Raw genomic sequence first — 16,849 nt, 5'->3', positions numbered from 1 at the left:
TCCATTTGGTGCACCTCCTACTCTATGCTTTTATAGATGCTGGCATGTTTCCTTATGGCCCCTTTCACACTGGAGCGGTGGGTGCGTCGTGTGTTTTTTTTTTTTTTGTGCTTTACTGTGCATTTTACATAGTTATTCATCCGCGATTTTCCCCCCCCCCCCCGCTAGTGGCCGCGAAAGGGGTTAAAACCACTGCAACGTTGGTATAGCCGCGGTGCCCATTCATTTCAATGGGCAGGAGCGGTATACTCGCCGCTCCAAAGATGCTGCTAGCAGGACTTTTTTTTACCGTCCTCTTGGCGCACCGCTCCAGTGTAAAAGCCCTTGGTGCTTTCAGACTGGAGAGACAGCAGCAGCTCTTTCAGGGCTCTTTGCAGGTGCTATGTTTAGTGTTTATAGCACCTCAGTGGGAAAGGAGAGTCTATTTTTACTTTTTGAAACTTGGGGGAAAAAATGACAAGTCTGGGCAGAATTTTTTCTTGAAAAGCCTGTGGCGTGCAAAACACAACCCAAAAACTCCACCCGGTGCAGGAAAAATGTGCACACACATAAAGAGGTGCAACAAAAAAACTGTGACGGGTGCATCGTCAAATGGTCCTCCGAAAAGGACCCAGCTCTGATCCCCCAGGGCGTTAGGCTCCTGGCAGGGAAAAGAGTAAACTGTGGTCCATACAGCCGAAGCCATATGGACCCATCTTGGTCCAAGCAGCCGAAGCCACAAGGACCCAACATCCTCAGAGGGACTGCCGAAACGGAACCCTCCTCGGTGAGGCTCCCCCGAAGGGAGACCCCATGAGAGCCGGTGAACTTAGCCAGAAGGCCGGGTCCACCAACTCCCAAGACTTTCAGAGCGGGTCCGAGGACCAGCACCCTACTCATCACACATAAAGTGCAGTGCACCAAACAAAAAAGTGACAAAACAGACAAACACGGGGAAAATAAAAAAAGAAAGTGGGGGAAAAGGAAGATGGGAAAGTGAGGAAAGTGACCAATGTGAAATACATTGGCCGGCCCTCCGGCCAGGAAACAAAAATTCCACTGGTCCTAGCCAAAAGGCCGGGCCCTAGCGGCAGGTGTCAAAAAGGTGTGTGTGGAGATCAGTGACCTGAAGGTGCCACACGATGAGTGCCCCTCAAACACTCGTGCAATGTATGGCACCCCTGGACTGCCACTCCAGGGGCACAATCTCCACGGGCCTTTCAACGGTCCCTAGCCCCCGGTCCGGACCGGCAGCACCCTTCCCAGCCAGGAAGGTGGGAGAAGAGTTTGGGGAGAGCCTACTGACGCAGACTCTACCCACAACCCCTATCTCTCCCACCTAATCACATTCTGGAAGTACTACCCGCTCCATCCCGGTTAAAGGAGAAGCAAGGGTTCCCTCCAGAACAACTGACTGGGGCAGATACCACCAAATCCAGGCCAACGGCCAGGGACCCGGCCTCTTTGCTTCGACCTCATGCCTCTCTGTCCACATCAGAAGGCTTCCACCTCCACACCAACAGGCTTAGCGTCCGCCGACTGCCATCCCTTTCCCCCTGCCACAGGGTACCGGGGACAGTCAGCTTAGCACCACCTATTGGCAACTGATAAGAACAGATACTACACTTGATCTTAGCCAAAAGGCCGAGAAGCGATCTGGGCAGAGTGCTGTTAGAACGGGGGTGATGGGTTCAATAATGCCTAGTAGCAAGACTTTTTGGCGCTTGGGCAGCAATGGTGCCCAGTTTACATTGTAGAGAGGAATCTATTTTGAGTTCAGTAAATCAATGACTCGATCAAACAATATGGAGTCCCATGAGTTGGGAGTTTAGGTTGTGTATAAATATGAATTGGATTAGTTTTTCAGCAGCAATGGTAATATGGACAACCCATGTTCAGGTCACTCACTCCCCACTGTCGGCCTACAGGTTTGATATGGGGACAGTGTATTTGTTTTAGGAAATGGAGTAAAGCTATATAAAATAGAGGTCTGTAGTAGAGCTTAGATATTTTTGACACTTTTGTTTGCTACGCATGCTCTAACAAACTTTGATATTATGCAGCAAATCACTATGCACAGATCATTTATAATCTGTGTGTTGTGGTGCACAGGAACCACAATCGTGTTCATGCGTCGTCGTGTGTAAAATGCACTTTGCTGCAATGCACAGATGTGAATCTGGTCTTAAAGCGTGCAGCGATCACAAAATAAACCTTACCTGATTTTTTATTTTTTTTACTTTTCTTGCCACAGATAAGAATGCAGGCACACGGCAGTACAATTCAAGGAGGAATGATTGGAAACTTTATCAGCATTTACCAGCAGGAAGGGACCAGAGGACTGTGGAAGGTGAAACATTTTATTATCAATAGATGGTAGTTGACCCAGCCCTGTTTTAAGATGATTGACTCATCTGTTGTATATCTGTGTCTTGTTCCAGGGAGTGTCACTCACTGCACAGAGAGCTGCTATAGTAGTGGGTGTGGAGTTACCAGTGTATGACATCACCAAGAAACATCTCATCCTGTCCGGACTGATGGGAGACACGATCTATACACACTTTCTGTAAGTACGCACAATCTGTTGTATTGTGAGTTTTATATAAATTTCAGTGGCCACGACATGCAGTGCCGTTTTTTTCTTTTTTTTATACATAAGATGCAGAGTCTAAGCAGTATGACTGCTAAATTGAGACCATGCAAAAAAAAGTTATTCTTGCTGGCTTTTGTAAAAATCTTGTTTGCTATTGAAATATTCTAAGACCCAGTCCCATCCCTGCAGACCTTATGATTTTGCCCCTCTTCCCCCCCCCCCCCCCCCTTATTTCCCTTCCCCATGCCAGTTATTGTGCAAGATTTTTTCCTCATGCCTTTTACAATCAGCACAGACATGGTAGCATATCTTAGTATCCTTTATCTTTAGATGTTGAAATTAGTTTTAATTAGAAACACGATGCTGTTAGTATATTGTGAACTTGGAAACTTGGCGGCGAAGACAGGCCATATATATCAAATGTTTAACTAGTTACCGACCGCCCACCGTCATTCTACATCGGCACTTTAAAGATGAATATCTCGGTAACGGCAGCAGCTGCTGCCACAACCGAGATATTCATCTCTTCAGTGGGCGGCCGTGTAAACGATAACGGCGGTCTCCGCAGCGGATTCGCCGCGAGATCGCCGTTATCGGTGGCGGGAGAGGGCCCTCCCGCGCCCTCCGCCACTTACCGGAGCCGTCGGTAGCGGCGGAGGAGATCGGGACCGTTCGGCAGCTGAGCGGGGTTACGAGTGAAGGAAAAATCTCCTTCACCCGTCCCCATAGCTCTGCTGGGCGGAAGTGAGGTCAAAACGTCAGTCCCGCCCAGCCTCTTAAAGCAACATTTTTTTTTTTTTTTTTGTCATTTAAAAAAATGAGCCTAAATATGAGATCTGAGGTCTTTTTGACCCCATATCTCATATTTAAGAGGACCTGTCATGCTTTTTTCTATTACAAGGGATGTTTACATTCCTTGTAATAGGAATAAAAGTGATAATTTTTTTTTTTTTATTTCAGTGTTAAAAATTGTAAAATAAATAAAAATAAATACGAAAACCCCCCCAAAAAATTTTTAAAGCGCCCCGTCCCGACGAGCTCGCACGCAGAAGCGAACGCATACGCGAGTAGCGCCCGCATATGAAAACGGTGTTCAAACCACACAAGTGAGGTATCGCCGCGATCGTTAGAGCGAGAGCAATAATTCTAGCCCTAGGCCTACAGTAGGTGTTTGTGATATTGTGTTTTTAGCACGACAGCATCGCGCTGATTCTCGGCGACATGGTGCCGAGATCTCGCCGACATCTCGCACTCACTGGAATAGTGACAGCACATCCCAGCACGCGCGTCATAGAAGCGACGGGAGATCCGACTTGGATTCCCGCCAATTCTACACGTGTGCGGCGTTTGTTATGAATCCTGAGGGGGAAGTCCCCGCCGGATTTTAAATAAAAATCCGGCATGGGTTCCCCCCTCAGGAGCATACCGGGCCCTTAGGTCTGTTATGGGTTGTAAGGAGAGCCCCCCTACGCCGAAAAAAACGGCGTAGGGGGTCCCCCTACAATCCATACCAGACCCGTATCCAAAGCACGCTACCCGGCCAGCCAGGAAGGGAGTGGGGACGAGCGAGCGCCCCCCCCCCCCCCCTCCTGAGCCGTACCAGGCTGCATGCCCTCAACATGGGGGGGTTGGGTGCTCTGGGGCAGGGGGGCGCACTGCGGCCCCCCCACCTCAGAGCACCCTGTCCCCATGTTGATGAGGACAGGGCCCCTTTCCCGACAACCCTGGCCGTTGGTTGTCGGGGTATGCGGGCGGGAGGCTTATCGGAATCTGGGAGCCCCCTTTAATAAGGGGGCCCCCAGATACCGGCCCCCCACCCTAAGTGAGTATGGGGTACATCGTACCCCTACCCATTCACCTGCAAGAAAAGTGGTAAAAACACAAATAAACCACACAGAGTATTAAAATATTTTATTAGTCTGCTCCGGAGGCCCCCCCTGTCTTCTTTATTAGCTCTTTTACCAGGGGGAGCTTCTTCTTTGACGTCTTCGGGTGGGTGGGGGCCGCCGTCTGGTTCTCTTCCACCGCCGGGGGGGGGGTCGTAGGTATCACATGGGTAGGTACAGAGCATGATGGGACTGTGAGGCCTATATAGGTCCGATGCAAGGCGCGCATCCGTCATTTCAGCGAGAAGAACCGGCGTGTCAACATCGGGAGAAGAAGAGAAGTGAAGAACATGACGTCACAGCACGGAAGAAGAACTCACAGCACGGAAGGAGAAGAAGACGTACAGCACGGAAGAAGGCACCGGACAGGGAGACGAAGAACCGGGGTGCGCCGAGTCAACAGCGGAGAACATAGAAGGAGACCCCCCGGATAGCGGAGAAGACCCGTCGGGATAGCGGAAGAAGAAGCCTCCCCGCCGAAGACGCCGGAGGAAACCCGCCGGGGGGTGGGGGCTTTTTTAAAAGCGACCCCCCCCCGGCGGTGGAAGAGAACCAGACGGCGGCCCCCACCCACCCGAAGACGTCAAAGAAGAAGCTCCCCCTGGTAAAAGAGCTAATAAAGAAGACAGGGGGGGCCTCCGGAGCAGACTAATAAAATATTTTAATACTCTGTGTGGTTTATTTGTGTTTTTACCACTTTTCTTGCAGGTGAATGGGTAGGGGTAGGTTGTACCCCATACTCATTCACTTAGGGTGGGGGGCCGGTATCTGGGGGCCCCCTTATTAAAGGGGGCTCCCAGATTCCGATAAGCCTCCCGCCCGCATACCCCGACAACCAACGGCCAGGGTTGTCGGGAAGGGGCCCTGTCCTCATCAACATGGGGACAGGGTGCTCTGAGGTGGGGGGGCCGCAGTGCGCCCCCCTGCCCCAGAGCACCCAACCCCCCCATGTTGAGGGCATGCAGCCTGGTACGGCTCAGGAGGGGGGGGGGGGCGCTCGCTCGTCCCCACTCCCTTCCTGGCTGGCCGGGTAGCGTGCTTTGGATACGGGTCTGGTATGGATTGTAGGGGGACCCCCTACGCCGTTTTTTTCGGCGTAGGGGGGCTCTCCTTACAACCCATAACAGACCTAAGGGCCCGGTATGCTCCTGAGGGGGGAACCCATGCCGGATTTTTATTTAAAATCCGGCGGGGACCTCCCCCTCAGGATTCATAACAAACGCCACACACGTGTAGAATTGGCGGGAATCCAAGTCGGATCTCCCGTCGCTTCTATGACGGCTCTGTCTCCATCGCGGCAAGCCAGCTCGGCGCTGGCTCCCGCGATGGGTCTCGTAGGTGCTCAATCTCGCCGAGAAAGAGAGCGAGATTGACACAATATCGGGTTCACCTACTGTACTCTGTAACTCAAAAAATGCAACCTGTAGAATTTTTTAAACGTCGCCTATCGAGATTTTTAAGGGTAAAAGTTTGACGCCATTGTAACGGCTACCCACTGGTGAGAGGGTCTCAGCCGTTGGAGACGTCCTTTTCCCTGGCAAGCTGCGATATGCCAGTACCGCCGGTATATCCCATCGAACGCCCTTCCAAGAAACGAGACGGGCTACGTTTGAAGAGTCAAGCAGACTGACTTTATTTGGCATATTTCACCTGCTTATATCTGCTTACAACTGTTACAAGAACAATGACAGTTTCCGCCCCCCCCTTCACCCAGTAGGGGGCTTCAACACAGACCCCCTGAAACAATGACATCTCCTTGAATTAATCACTTGACCAGTCTCTAGACGCTTCGGCACCGCAAACCACTTAACATTTTCTGGCCAGGCACATTCCTTTCTCAATAGAATTCAATTAACCTTTAAAACAATTATCACTCACACATAATCCCCATCAGCATACACCTCACAGGGGGGCTGTTACCTACACAAGAGAGAGTTCATTAGCTATGCGAAGGGAACATTAGCATTCAGCAATGAAAGAGACTTGTCCAATTAACCCTTTGAGCTCAGAATACAATGTGGTACATCCAATTGTGACAAGCCATGCAGTTCCTTGTAGTCCTCCCTGCATGACGATTATCGATGTCCCGGCAGCATGCATAGGTCCGTTACAGCCATGCCACGAGCGGGCGCAATTTGTAATTGTGACATGTTGGGTATCATTTTACTCGGCGTAACATTATCTTTCACAATATGTAAAAAAAATTGGGCCAAATTTACTGTTGTCTTAAATTTTTAATTTAAAAAAGTGTCTTGTAAGACCACTGCGCAAATACGGTGTGACAAAAAGTATTGCAATGACTGCCATTTTATTCTTTAGGGTGTTAGAAAAAAAAAATATAATGTTTGGGGGTTTTAAGTAATTTTATAGCAAAAAAAAATGTTTTAGTCTCGTAAACACCGAATCTGAAAAACAGGCTCGGGGCTAAAGTGGTTAAATAACCAAGTTTTTTTCTGATGTTGCCAAAATTCTATGGTTATGTTTATTTCTCTTTTACCTTAAACACTAGAGTTAAAATAATATGATATACATACAAAATGTCATGCCTGTTAAGAAATTGTACCATTCATATGCTGCATGTACATTTTACTTTGCATTAACTAAATAAAGATAATATTGACAAGGAAATATTCTAATGCCTTTTTCATGTAGGGCCAGTTTTACTTGTGGGTTGGCAGGAGCTTTAGCATCCAATCCAGTTGACGTTGTTCGAACTCGTATGATGAACCAAAGAACCGTCTGCGAAGGGTCAAGCTACAAGGGCACAATGGATTGTTTACTGCAGGTATGTATTTTCACTTGAAGCTTTTTACCATGTTTTCACATTTGAGTCTTGTCCTAAAAGCTATATCTTGAAATAAAGAAGGGACATTTGGGACTTTAAGGGGGTTGTAAGGCTCAATTCACACCTATGCATGTTGCTTTTTAGTGTTTTTGCGGTGCCTGCTTCGTTTTCCGACACACGTTTTTTACCACGATTTGCGTTTTTTATTTTTTGACAATTTTTTTACATTTCCTTTAACAACCAGCTAGAAACAGGTAAAAAAAAACGCAGCACTTGCGTTTTGGATGCGGGTCCATTGAATTATATTACATGCAAAACGCTGCTTTTTGCGGGGGGGGAGAGAAGTCTCAGACACTGTCCAAAAATGCAGAGACACAAAAAAGCATTGATGTGAACATTCCCTGCAAAATGCATCAAACGCATTGGTGTGAATGGAGCCTAAAGGTTTGTTTTTTTATTTTCTAAATGGGTTCCTTTAACCTAGTGCATTGTTGCTTTACTAACCTTTTTCTTCGATTTTCCCTTCTAAATGTTTTAATTTTTTTTGTCTGAATTTCTCACTTCCTGTTCCTCCTCCAATAAGATTGCCCCCATCATCCGAGCTGTTCTGGCTGGGAGTAAGGCAGGGATGGGATGTAGAGATGTACTCCCAAGGGAGGGGGCGAGCTCGCTGACTAACCCCTAGCCAGAACAGCTCGGATGATGGGGGGAAAAAAAACATTTAGAAGGGAAATCAAAAGAAAAGGTTCGTGAACCAACAATGCACTAGCTTATTTAGAAAATAAAAAACAAACCTTTACAACCCCTTTAAGCCCTGGTTCACACTGGTGCGATTTGACATGTCAAATGGGCAGCATTTGCCGGCAATGGCACCGTCCTAGTCGCTGCACTGATTTCAAAAAGTTTCTGCACAGATGTCTCTGTAATCGTGTCCAAAATCGGGACTGACCAGCGGGAGTGAAATAATGCGAGTTCAGCGGAACTTGCACTGCTTCACTCCCGCAGCCCAGTGTGAACCTGGGCTAAATGACGATTGACTAGAACGAGTGTGACTTAATAATGTATTGATAGGTCAAATATCAAAATACATGGCATAAGCATGTACATAAGTAAATTAATGTATCAACAATATGATACATAATTGAGTAAATCCATATATGTACATGTAGGTTGACAGCACAATCAAGTTTGCAGATCACAACAATCCTGAATATAAAAAAGGATGGTGAATGTTTAAAAATAAAAGATTGTATGGGGAATAATGGAAATTGTAAAATGTCATGAAGTCTGGATAGGGTCCCTTTTTATAGAAGCGTATAGCTACATCCTAAAAGCTATATCTTAGGATATTTTTGTGAGTGCAATTGTGCTCATTTAAATCTCAACTCTCTAAAAAAAACAAAAGTTAGATTGGGCTACTATGGTTACTTTATTTTTTTTTTGTTTTTAATTAATGCTATGTAACATTTGGAGGGCTGCAGGGGATGCTCAAATTATCACAGTACTCTGTACCACATACAGTCTGAGCTGTGATCTTTGGGGCCGTGCTGTAGCGACTTCCCATCTTTTGCCGTGAGCATAGCAGGTCGCTCGCTCGGAACCTTCTCCATTCAAAAAGCATCTTGTACTGTTATCTCAAAGAATTTATTAAAATTTATTAATGTAGAGGGGCTGGTGAATGTAATGCTCTACCCTCATCCACTAACAGAACCTGGAATTGAAGTATTATCCATTGTAGAGATTTCATGTTCTATTATCAAATCAATCTTTGTGATGAGCTTGTTTTTTCTTTTTAGACTTGGAAGAATGAAGGATTCTTTGCTTTGTATAAAGGCTTTTGGCCAAACTGGTTAAGATTGGGACCATGGAATATTATTGTATCCTTTTTAATTCAGACATGTTTATATGCTATTTTATATGAAGTTCATAATTTATCCTCTTTAAGACCAGGCCTTTCTAACACTTTTTGTTTACATGCGAACAGCAGTATTTTATTTACTATAGATGTCTCTATCTACTCTCAATTGTAATGAAAAATAGACTAAAAATAAAAACTAGGGCTGTTACTGATTACAATTTTTGTGTTCGCTTAATCGATTTTTTTTTTTTTTTATCGATTAATCGACTAATTTCGATTAATTATAACGCACATACAGATCCAACTACTTTTAGCTGATCTCCTTGCATTGCAACTCTGCATTAGTCAGTGGTAAATGTGGTATACACTATATACAATCACCCGACACTAGTTAGTTTCCACAATCCATGACTTAAAGCGGGAGTTCACCCAAAAATCAACTTTCTGCCGTTGGATCCAGCATACTGCTGACATCTGCAGTATGCTGGTCTTTTTTTTTTTTTTTTTTGGTACTTATCGTTTTAGCAGTATTTCTTCTATGGCTCCGAGCGGGGATTACTTCCTGGTATAGGCGTTCCCGAAGACAAGCAAGTTGATTGACAGCCTTCGATAGCGTGACACTCGGCAATTTACGGCGCCTGTGCAGTCAGCTCTACACGGCAGGCGCCGTAAACAGCCGAGTGTCACCTCGGCTATTTTCGTAAGCCGGGACGCGCTATCGAAGGCCGACAATCAACTTGCTTGCCTTCGGGAACGCCCATTCCCCGCAGGATTCCCCGCTCGGAGCGATAGAATAAATACTGCTAAAACGATAAGTACCAAAAAAAAAAAAGACCCGCATACTGCAGATGTCAGCAGTATGCTGGATCTAACTGCAGAAAGTTGATTTTTGGGTGAACTACCGCTTTAACTTCGCAGTTCACACAAATTAGTTTTAAATTCAAACTGTATTACTGACGTAAGTAATTTTTTCTTATTAAACTTTAAGAAAAACGTAGAAAGTTAGTTTAACTTTAATTATAAAACGTATCTAGTATATTGACTGTCACTTTATAGTAGGCATCACTTTAGCCAGACATGATCGCATTTTATTGATGATATACCCTGAAGAACTGAACAGTCTTTCACACGGAACAGATGTTGCCGATACACAAAAAATTGTCTGCACAAAACTGCTTAGGAAAACAATGGTTCGAGGAATTAGTCTTTAATTTCCCCAGCCCTAAAAAAAAAACTACTACTCACCGACAGCCCAAGCCTCATCGGTGCCACCTATCAGTGCTGCATATTGGGCCCCTTTCACATTGAGGCGCTTCTAAACTGCCAGTACAGCACTGGGCACTCTTGAAGCGCTTTTTAGGCACTGGAGACGGGCGTTTTTTCACCACCCTGCCAGCGCACTGCCCCAGTGTGAAAGCATTAATTGATTTGGATGAAAATAGGATTTTGTGAGCTTTTTCAAGCTTTTTACACAAAAAAAACAAAGCACTTTAGTCTGCAAGTGTGTTTTTTTTTTTTTTTTTTTTTTTTTTTTTAGTGCCACTGTCTTGTGATAGTAAAAGTGCTGATACTTCTTTTATGTCTTAAAGTGGTATACAGTGCCTTGCGAAAGTATTCGGCCCCCTTTGCGACCTTTTGCCACATTTCAGGCTTCAAACATAAAGATATAAAACTAATTTTTTTTTTTTTTTTTTTTTTTTTTTTTTTTTTTTTTTTTGAAGAATCAACAACAAGTGGGACAAAATCATGAAGTGGAACGAAATTTATTGGATATTTCAAACTTTTTTAACAAATAAAAAAACTGAAAAATTGGGCGTGCAAAATTATTCAGCCCCCTTAAGTTAATACTTTGTAGCGCCACCTTTTGCTGTGATTACAGCTGTAAGTCGCTTGGGGTATGTCTCTATCAGTTTTGCACATCGAGAGACTGAAATTTTTGCCCATTCTTCCTTGCAAAACAGCTCGAGCTCAGTGAGGTTGGATGGAGAGCGTTTGTGAACAGCAGTTTTCAGTTCTTTCCACAGATTCTCGATTGGATTCAGGTCTGGACTTTGACTTGGCCATTCTAACACCTGGATATGTTTATTTGTGAACCATTCCATTGTAGATTTTGCTTTGTTTTGGATCATTGTCTTGTTGGAAGACAAATCTCCGTCCCAGTCTCAGGTCTTTTGCAGACTCCATCAGGTTTTCTTCCAGAATGGTCCTGTATTTGGCTCCATCCATCTTCCCATCAATTTTAACCATCTTCCCTGTCCCTGCTGAAGAAAATCAGGCCCAAACCATGATGCTGCCACCACCATGTTTGACAGTGGGGGATGGTGTGTTCAGGGTGATGAGCTGTGTTGCTTTTACGCCAAACATAATGTTTTGCATTGTTGCCAAAAAGTTTGATTTTGGTTTCATCTGACCAGAGCACCTTCTTCCACATGTTTGGTGTGTCTCCCGGGTGGCTTGTGGCAAACTTTAAACGACACTTTTTATGGATATCTTTAAGAAATGGCTTTCTTCTTGCCACTCTTCCATAAAGGCCAGATTTGTGCAGTATACGACCGATTGTTGTCCTATGGACAGAGTCTCCCACCTCAGCTGTAGATCTCTGCAGTTCATCCAGAGTGATCATGGGCCTCTTGGCTGCATCTCTGATCAGTCTTCTTGTATGAGCTGAAAGTTTAGAGGGACGGCCAGGTCTTCGTAGATTTGCAGTGGTCTGATACTCCTTCCATTTCAATATTATCGCTTGCACAGTGCTCCTTGGGATGTTTAAAGCTTGGGAAATCTTTTTGTATTCAAAGCCAGCTTTAAATTTCTCTGCAACAGTATCTCAGACCTGCCTGGTGTGTTCCTTGTTCTTCATGATGCTCTCTGCGCTTTAAACGGACCTCTGAGACTATCACAGTGCAGGTGCATTTATACGGAGACTTGATTACACACAGGTGGATTCTATTTATCATCATTGGTCATTTAGGTCAACATTGGATCATTCAGAGATCCTCACTGAACTTTTGGAGAGAGTTTGCTGCACTGAAAGTAAAGGGGCTGAATAATTTTGCACGCCCAATTTTTCAGTTTTTTTATTTGTTAAAGTTTGAAATATCCAATAAATTTCGTTCCACTTCATGATTGTGTCCCACTTGTTGATTCTTCAAAAAAAATAGTTTTATATCTTTATGTTTGAAGCCTGAAATGTGGCAAAAGGTCCCAAAGTTCAAGGGGGCCGAATACTTTCGCAAGGCACTGTATCTGCAACCCCAGTATACCCTATTTTAACTCATATTTTTGGCAACAAATACACTTTAATCAATTGTAATGCACATACACAATATAATACCCTAACGATGTATAAAAGATAGCATTACGCCAAGTAAATGGATTCCTTAACATGGTATGCTTTAAAAATGTTGGAAACTCGTGAAATGGTACTTATTTAAGCTTTAAAAGCCTTTACAGGTTACCAGTTTGGAGTTGGTACTAAAATGATCACGTGTGGTATGATTGCCGTTTTATATATGCTTTTACATATGCGGGCAAGCACAGGGCAACAAAGTCGCCTCAAACTTTTTCTTCTTCCTTTTTTATTTTATCATTTTTTAAAGCGGGAGTTCACCCTAAAAAAATATTTTAACATTAGATTCATGCTCATTTTGTCTAGGGGAATCGGCTAGTTTTTGTTAAAAACGAAGCAGTACTTACCGTTTTAGAGAGCAAACTTTTCCGCCGCTTCCGGGTATGGGCTGCGGGACTGGACGTTCCTATTTGATTGACAGTCTTCTGAAAGGCTTCCGTCGGTCGCACACATCGCGTCACGAGTACACGAAAGAAGCCGAACGTCGGTGCGGCTCTATACGGCGCCTGCGCACCGACATTCGGCTACTTTTGGAAAATCGTGACACGATAGATGCGACCGTCAGAAGACTGTCAATCAAATAGGAACGCCCAGTCCCGCAGCCCATACCCAGAAGCGGCGGAGAAGATCGCTCTCTAAAACGGTAAGTACTGCTTCGTTTTTTAAAAAACTAGCCAATTCCCCTAGACAAAATGAGCATTAACCTAATGTTAAAAATTTACATTTCCGGGTGAACCTCCACTTTAAAAAAAAAAAAATTGCCCAGAACTAAACTAATGCTCAGTTAATCAAAAGAAAAATGGCTGGTAAACCATTTTTAATAATTAATCTGTGTTTTTAAGAATCTATTATATCCAAATGTCAGTCCGGAAGGAATCGGGAACATTGAGTATGCAATGAAATGAGTCACGTTAAGTAATACTCTGTCTGTCTGATCAGTAATTGGCTGTTGTATCCTTAACTCGGTTTTAGTTCTTTATTACGTATGAACAGCTCAAGAAACTAAACCTGTGATGTGGAAGCTATGAAACTGGCCAAGTCGTTTCAACGCCAAGAACCATCTTGAATTTCAATCCCCCTTCTTGATGTCACCAGTGGAATGTGTCAATGTGTCGGGGTCTGTTGACATTTAGAGGCCAGATGCCAGTAGGGCAGGCTCATAGCACAAGAGGCTTCTATTGATAAATTGGGTTCTGAAGGAATGGTCGGCTATGCTTGGATTGTAAGCCTAAATGAAACGAATTGCCTGTAACGCTTGTTAAAGGCTAAACAAAGCTTTCTCTTTTTAACTCCTTCAACAACAAAAAAAAAAAAAACGCCACACACAAACAGTCTAAAAACTAAAATGGCCAATATAAAAAAGGTGTTTAAAGAAGCTTTGGCCCAAAAGTAACCATTTTCATACTTTTTATATTGGCCATTTTAGTTTTTAGACTGTGTGTGGTGTGTTTTTTTTTTTTTTTTTTTTTTTTTTGCACTATTCCACTCTTAAAATACGAACACTCATGAATTGCATTTTTTTTCCTAATTACATTCATGTAAGGGCCTGACTGTAGCCCACCATGACATATGATGTTGGCAAAGTCTGTAGTATAAGTTATGCATCAACTATGCCAGTTCTTTTGTCTTTAAAGGAGACCTGTCCTCAGAAGCTGCTTTTGCTGACCATCTCCCTACTTGTTGCCTGGCTGTAGTATTGATATTCTGGCTTCAGTATTTTCCTGGATCTCGGACCCAGTACAAGTAAGCAGATAGCTACCGTATTTATCGGCATATAACACGCACCCTAACTTTAAGATGGAAGTTTCAGGAAAAAAACTTTCCACAGCCCCCTGCGTATAACAAGCTGGCACAGTTTACCCTCTATTTTCAGGGTAAAAAGGTGAGTGTTATACGCCAATAAATACTGTCATTCATTCTTCACTCCTGAACTACATAACTGGAAGCACAAAGATTTAGAATATATTGAAGCCTAGGCATCTAGCAGTATTAGGAGGTCAGATGTTTCAGCTGCTGTTTGTCTTTCATGATGTGCTTATTTTAAAGAATGTCTGTTACTGCAGGGTTAGCAGTACCCCAAATTTCATGCATTCTAGGATGACGCATACACTTTTACCCAGTGGGCACTAGAAAGACTTCTTGGCATTTTATGTTTTGATTATCTTGTTTTCAGACTGTTACAGAAGTGTCTGTCTTTCAGTATCGCGGTCTGTACAGTTCTACAGATTGGCATGCTGTAAATCCACTTAAAGTGTACATAATGCATATTAAGGTGCATATGGATAGATAACTTTTACTAATTTATTTATCGCTAGTGAGTTGTCTACTTAAAGTAGATCTAAAAGCAAAACTTTTTTTTTTAAGTTTTGGACAGAGTAGAGATGGATTGGAACACTAATCTGATTTGTACTCCTTGTTACAGAAGGTGAATCTCCTTATTTGTCATGTTTACCATTATCGTCGAATGAAAGCAAAAATTTTGAGTTGTCCCCTAAACCGTATTAGAAGGGAAATCTTCCAGTGAATTCTGGTGACTTTGGGGGGGGGGGGGGGGGGGGGGGGGGGGGGGGGGGATTTCCTCTCCCTGTTTTTGGCCATAAGACAGGAAGAAAACGAAAATACCCTAATGCAGTGGTTCTCAACCTGGGGGTCGGGACCCCCTCGGGGGTCAAATGATGATTTGCTAGGGGTCACCAAATTCTGGGTTGTTCCTGAAGCCCGCACCTTTTTTGCAGCCACCCAGCAGGGCTGTCCCTGGAGCCCACAGCCGCCCACTCGGCCTCTTTGCAGCCGCCCATTCAGTTCACAACATGGCTGGGGGGGCAGAGACTTTAGGTCAGCTGACTGGTGAGGAATGTGAAGTGGGAGACATAGTGAGTAACACTATCTGTGATTATAGTTCCCATTAAAAGTCCCCACTACAGTTCTCAGATCAGAAAATTACCTTGATCAAGAGCACCTATGTTGGCTGATCAGAACTCTCCCACCAGCACTGCCACTCATCCCAAATCTCCCACCAGCACTGCCACTCATCCCAACTCTCCCACCAGCAGTACCACTCACCCCAACTCTCCCACCCCCACTGCCACTGATCCCAACTCTCCCACCCCCAAGGAGTAAGGGAAGGAATAAAAATAGAGATTACGTGGAAAGGAAAGCAAAAGAGGGGGAACAACAAATAAAAAGGGAGAGAACGATTAAGAGAAAGAGCAAGAAAGACGGCTAGATTGAGGGATGGGGGGGGGAAAAGAAGAAATTAGGATAGAGGGATAAAAGGGGAAAGAAAGGAGAACAAAGAGTGGTACATACTAAAATGTATCATAAGGGGTTTTAATACTTCACAAATGTAAGGGTTAGGGGTGCAAATTACTTGTTCTTGCCTTGGGTGCTGACAACCCATGCTACGAAATCTTTTACTGTTAAAACTTCCCCAAGTTGTGGGGACCTTTATCAAGGGGTCACGGCACTAGCACGGTTGAGAACCACTGCCCTAATGGGACACATGGCAAAAAAACTGACGTGTTATAACCCTACCTTACTCTATCCAAAAAATGTAATAAAAAATGTATAGTTCATTAATTTATTTGAGCAAGCAACATGTATTTTCTGAATGCGTATTTGCATTTGGCTTGTTACTAAATAGCTTCTTAGGTCAGTTAGTTGGTCTTATTTAGTTAAACAAAGACAATAGATTTTTATTTTCTCTATAAAAACTAATCCCAAGGTCTTTTTTTATTTACTTATGTGCAGTAGAAAACTGAAAATCCAGCTTATTTTTATTTTAGGAAAAGGGATTGAGCTTTTTCCAGGCTTTAGTGCTGTGTCCCATTTAAGACGACCTTCTTTATTTTCTAGGCTGGGCAGCCCTTTTGTCTCAGAATAGTAAAAGGTTGGGACAGTAAAGGTGTCCATATACACCGGCCCTCCCCAGACTCACTGGACTGTTGAAGGGGGTGGGATCGGCGGGCTCAGTCTCTCAGCGACTTGTTGAACCGGGTGTCGTTCAAGCATGTTGGCGGATCCTGACCATATGGTCGTGATTATTCCCGAGCCTGGACCAGCTCTGTGATGTCAGCGGGTTTCAGTCCGCTGTCTTCCGAAAACAGGTCACAGGAGTGCAGAACGAACTGTGATCCCTAGGAGTACTATAGCAAAATGAGCCTTGGCTGGACTTTTTTTTTTTTTAAACCTTTTTAAATGATTAGTGGGGTCAAATTGATCATTTTCCACCATAGTGATGAGAAAATTCAAAGGTTGGAAATTGTTTTCTAGAAATTCTAACAGTGAAATGTGTTTTTTTTTCCTTTGGGAAATGACATTCAATCCTAAATCTAATGTTGGAAGCGAGCAAAAGTAGTTTTGAACAACATTTTGTCAAGTCATTGACTGTACCCAGAATGTA

At 44.0% G+C, this 16,849-nt stretch overlaps 1 protein-coding gene and 1 pseudogene across 1 annotated transcript in view; one reads left to right on the top strand and one right to left on the bottom strand.

Annotated features, from left to right (window-relative positions):
* The window catches only part of SLC25A30 (solute carrier family 25 member 30), a 37,094-nt gene extending 23,331 nt beyond the window's left edge, over nucleotides 1–13,763 (top strand). The window contains exons 6-10 of the mRNA XM_040341275.1: nucleotides 2,234–2,329; nucleotides 2,421–2,545; nucleotides 7,111–7,243; nucleotides 9,040–9,120; nucleotides 13,420–13,763. Of these exons, the coding sequence (XP_040197209.1) occupies nucleotides 2,234–2,329; nucleotides 2,421–2,545; nucleotides 7,111–7,243; nucleotides 9,040–9,120; nucleotides 13,420–13,461 (477 nt within the window). The 3' untranslated portion in view covers nucleotides 13,462–13,763. The remainder of the gene's footprint in view (nucleotides 1–2,233; nucleotides 2,330–2,420; nucleotides 2,546–7,110; nucleotides 7,244–9,039; nucleotides 9,121–13,419) is intronic.
* Nucleotides 1,505–1,635, bottom strand: LOC120929932 (annotated as a pseudogene).
* Nucleotides 13,764–16,849: the final 3,086 nt, after the last annotated feature.

The sequence above is a fragment of the Rana temporaria genome, chromosome 2, assembly GCF_905171775.1.
Source record: "Rana temporaria chromosome 2, aRanTem1.1, whole genome shotgun sequence".
NCBI lineage: Eukaryota > Metazoa > Chordata > Amphibia > Anura > Ranidae > Rana > Rana temporaria.
The sequence above is the reverse complement of the archived record's forward strand: the minus strand, read 5'-3'. Positions and strand labels throughout refer to the sequence as shown.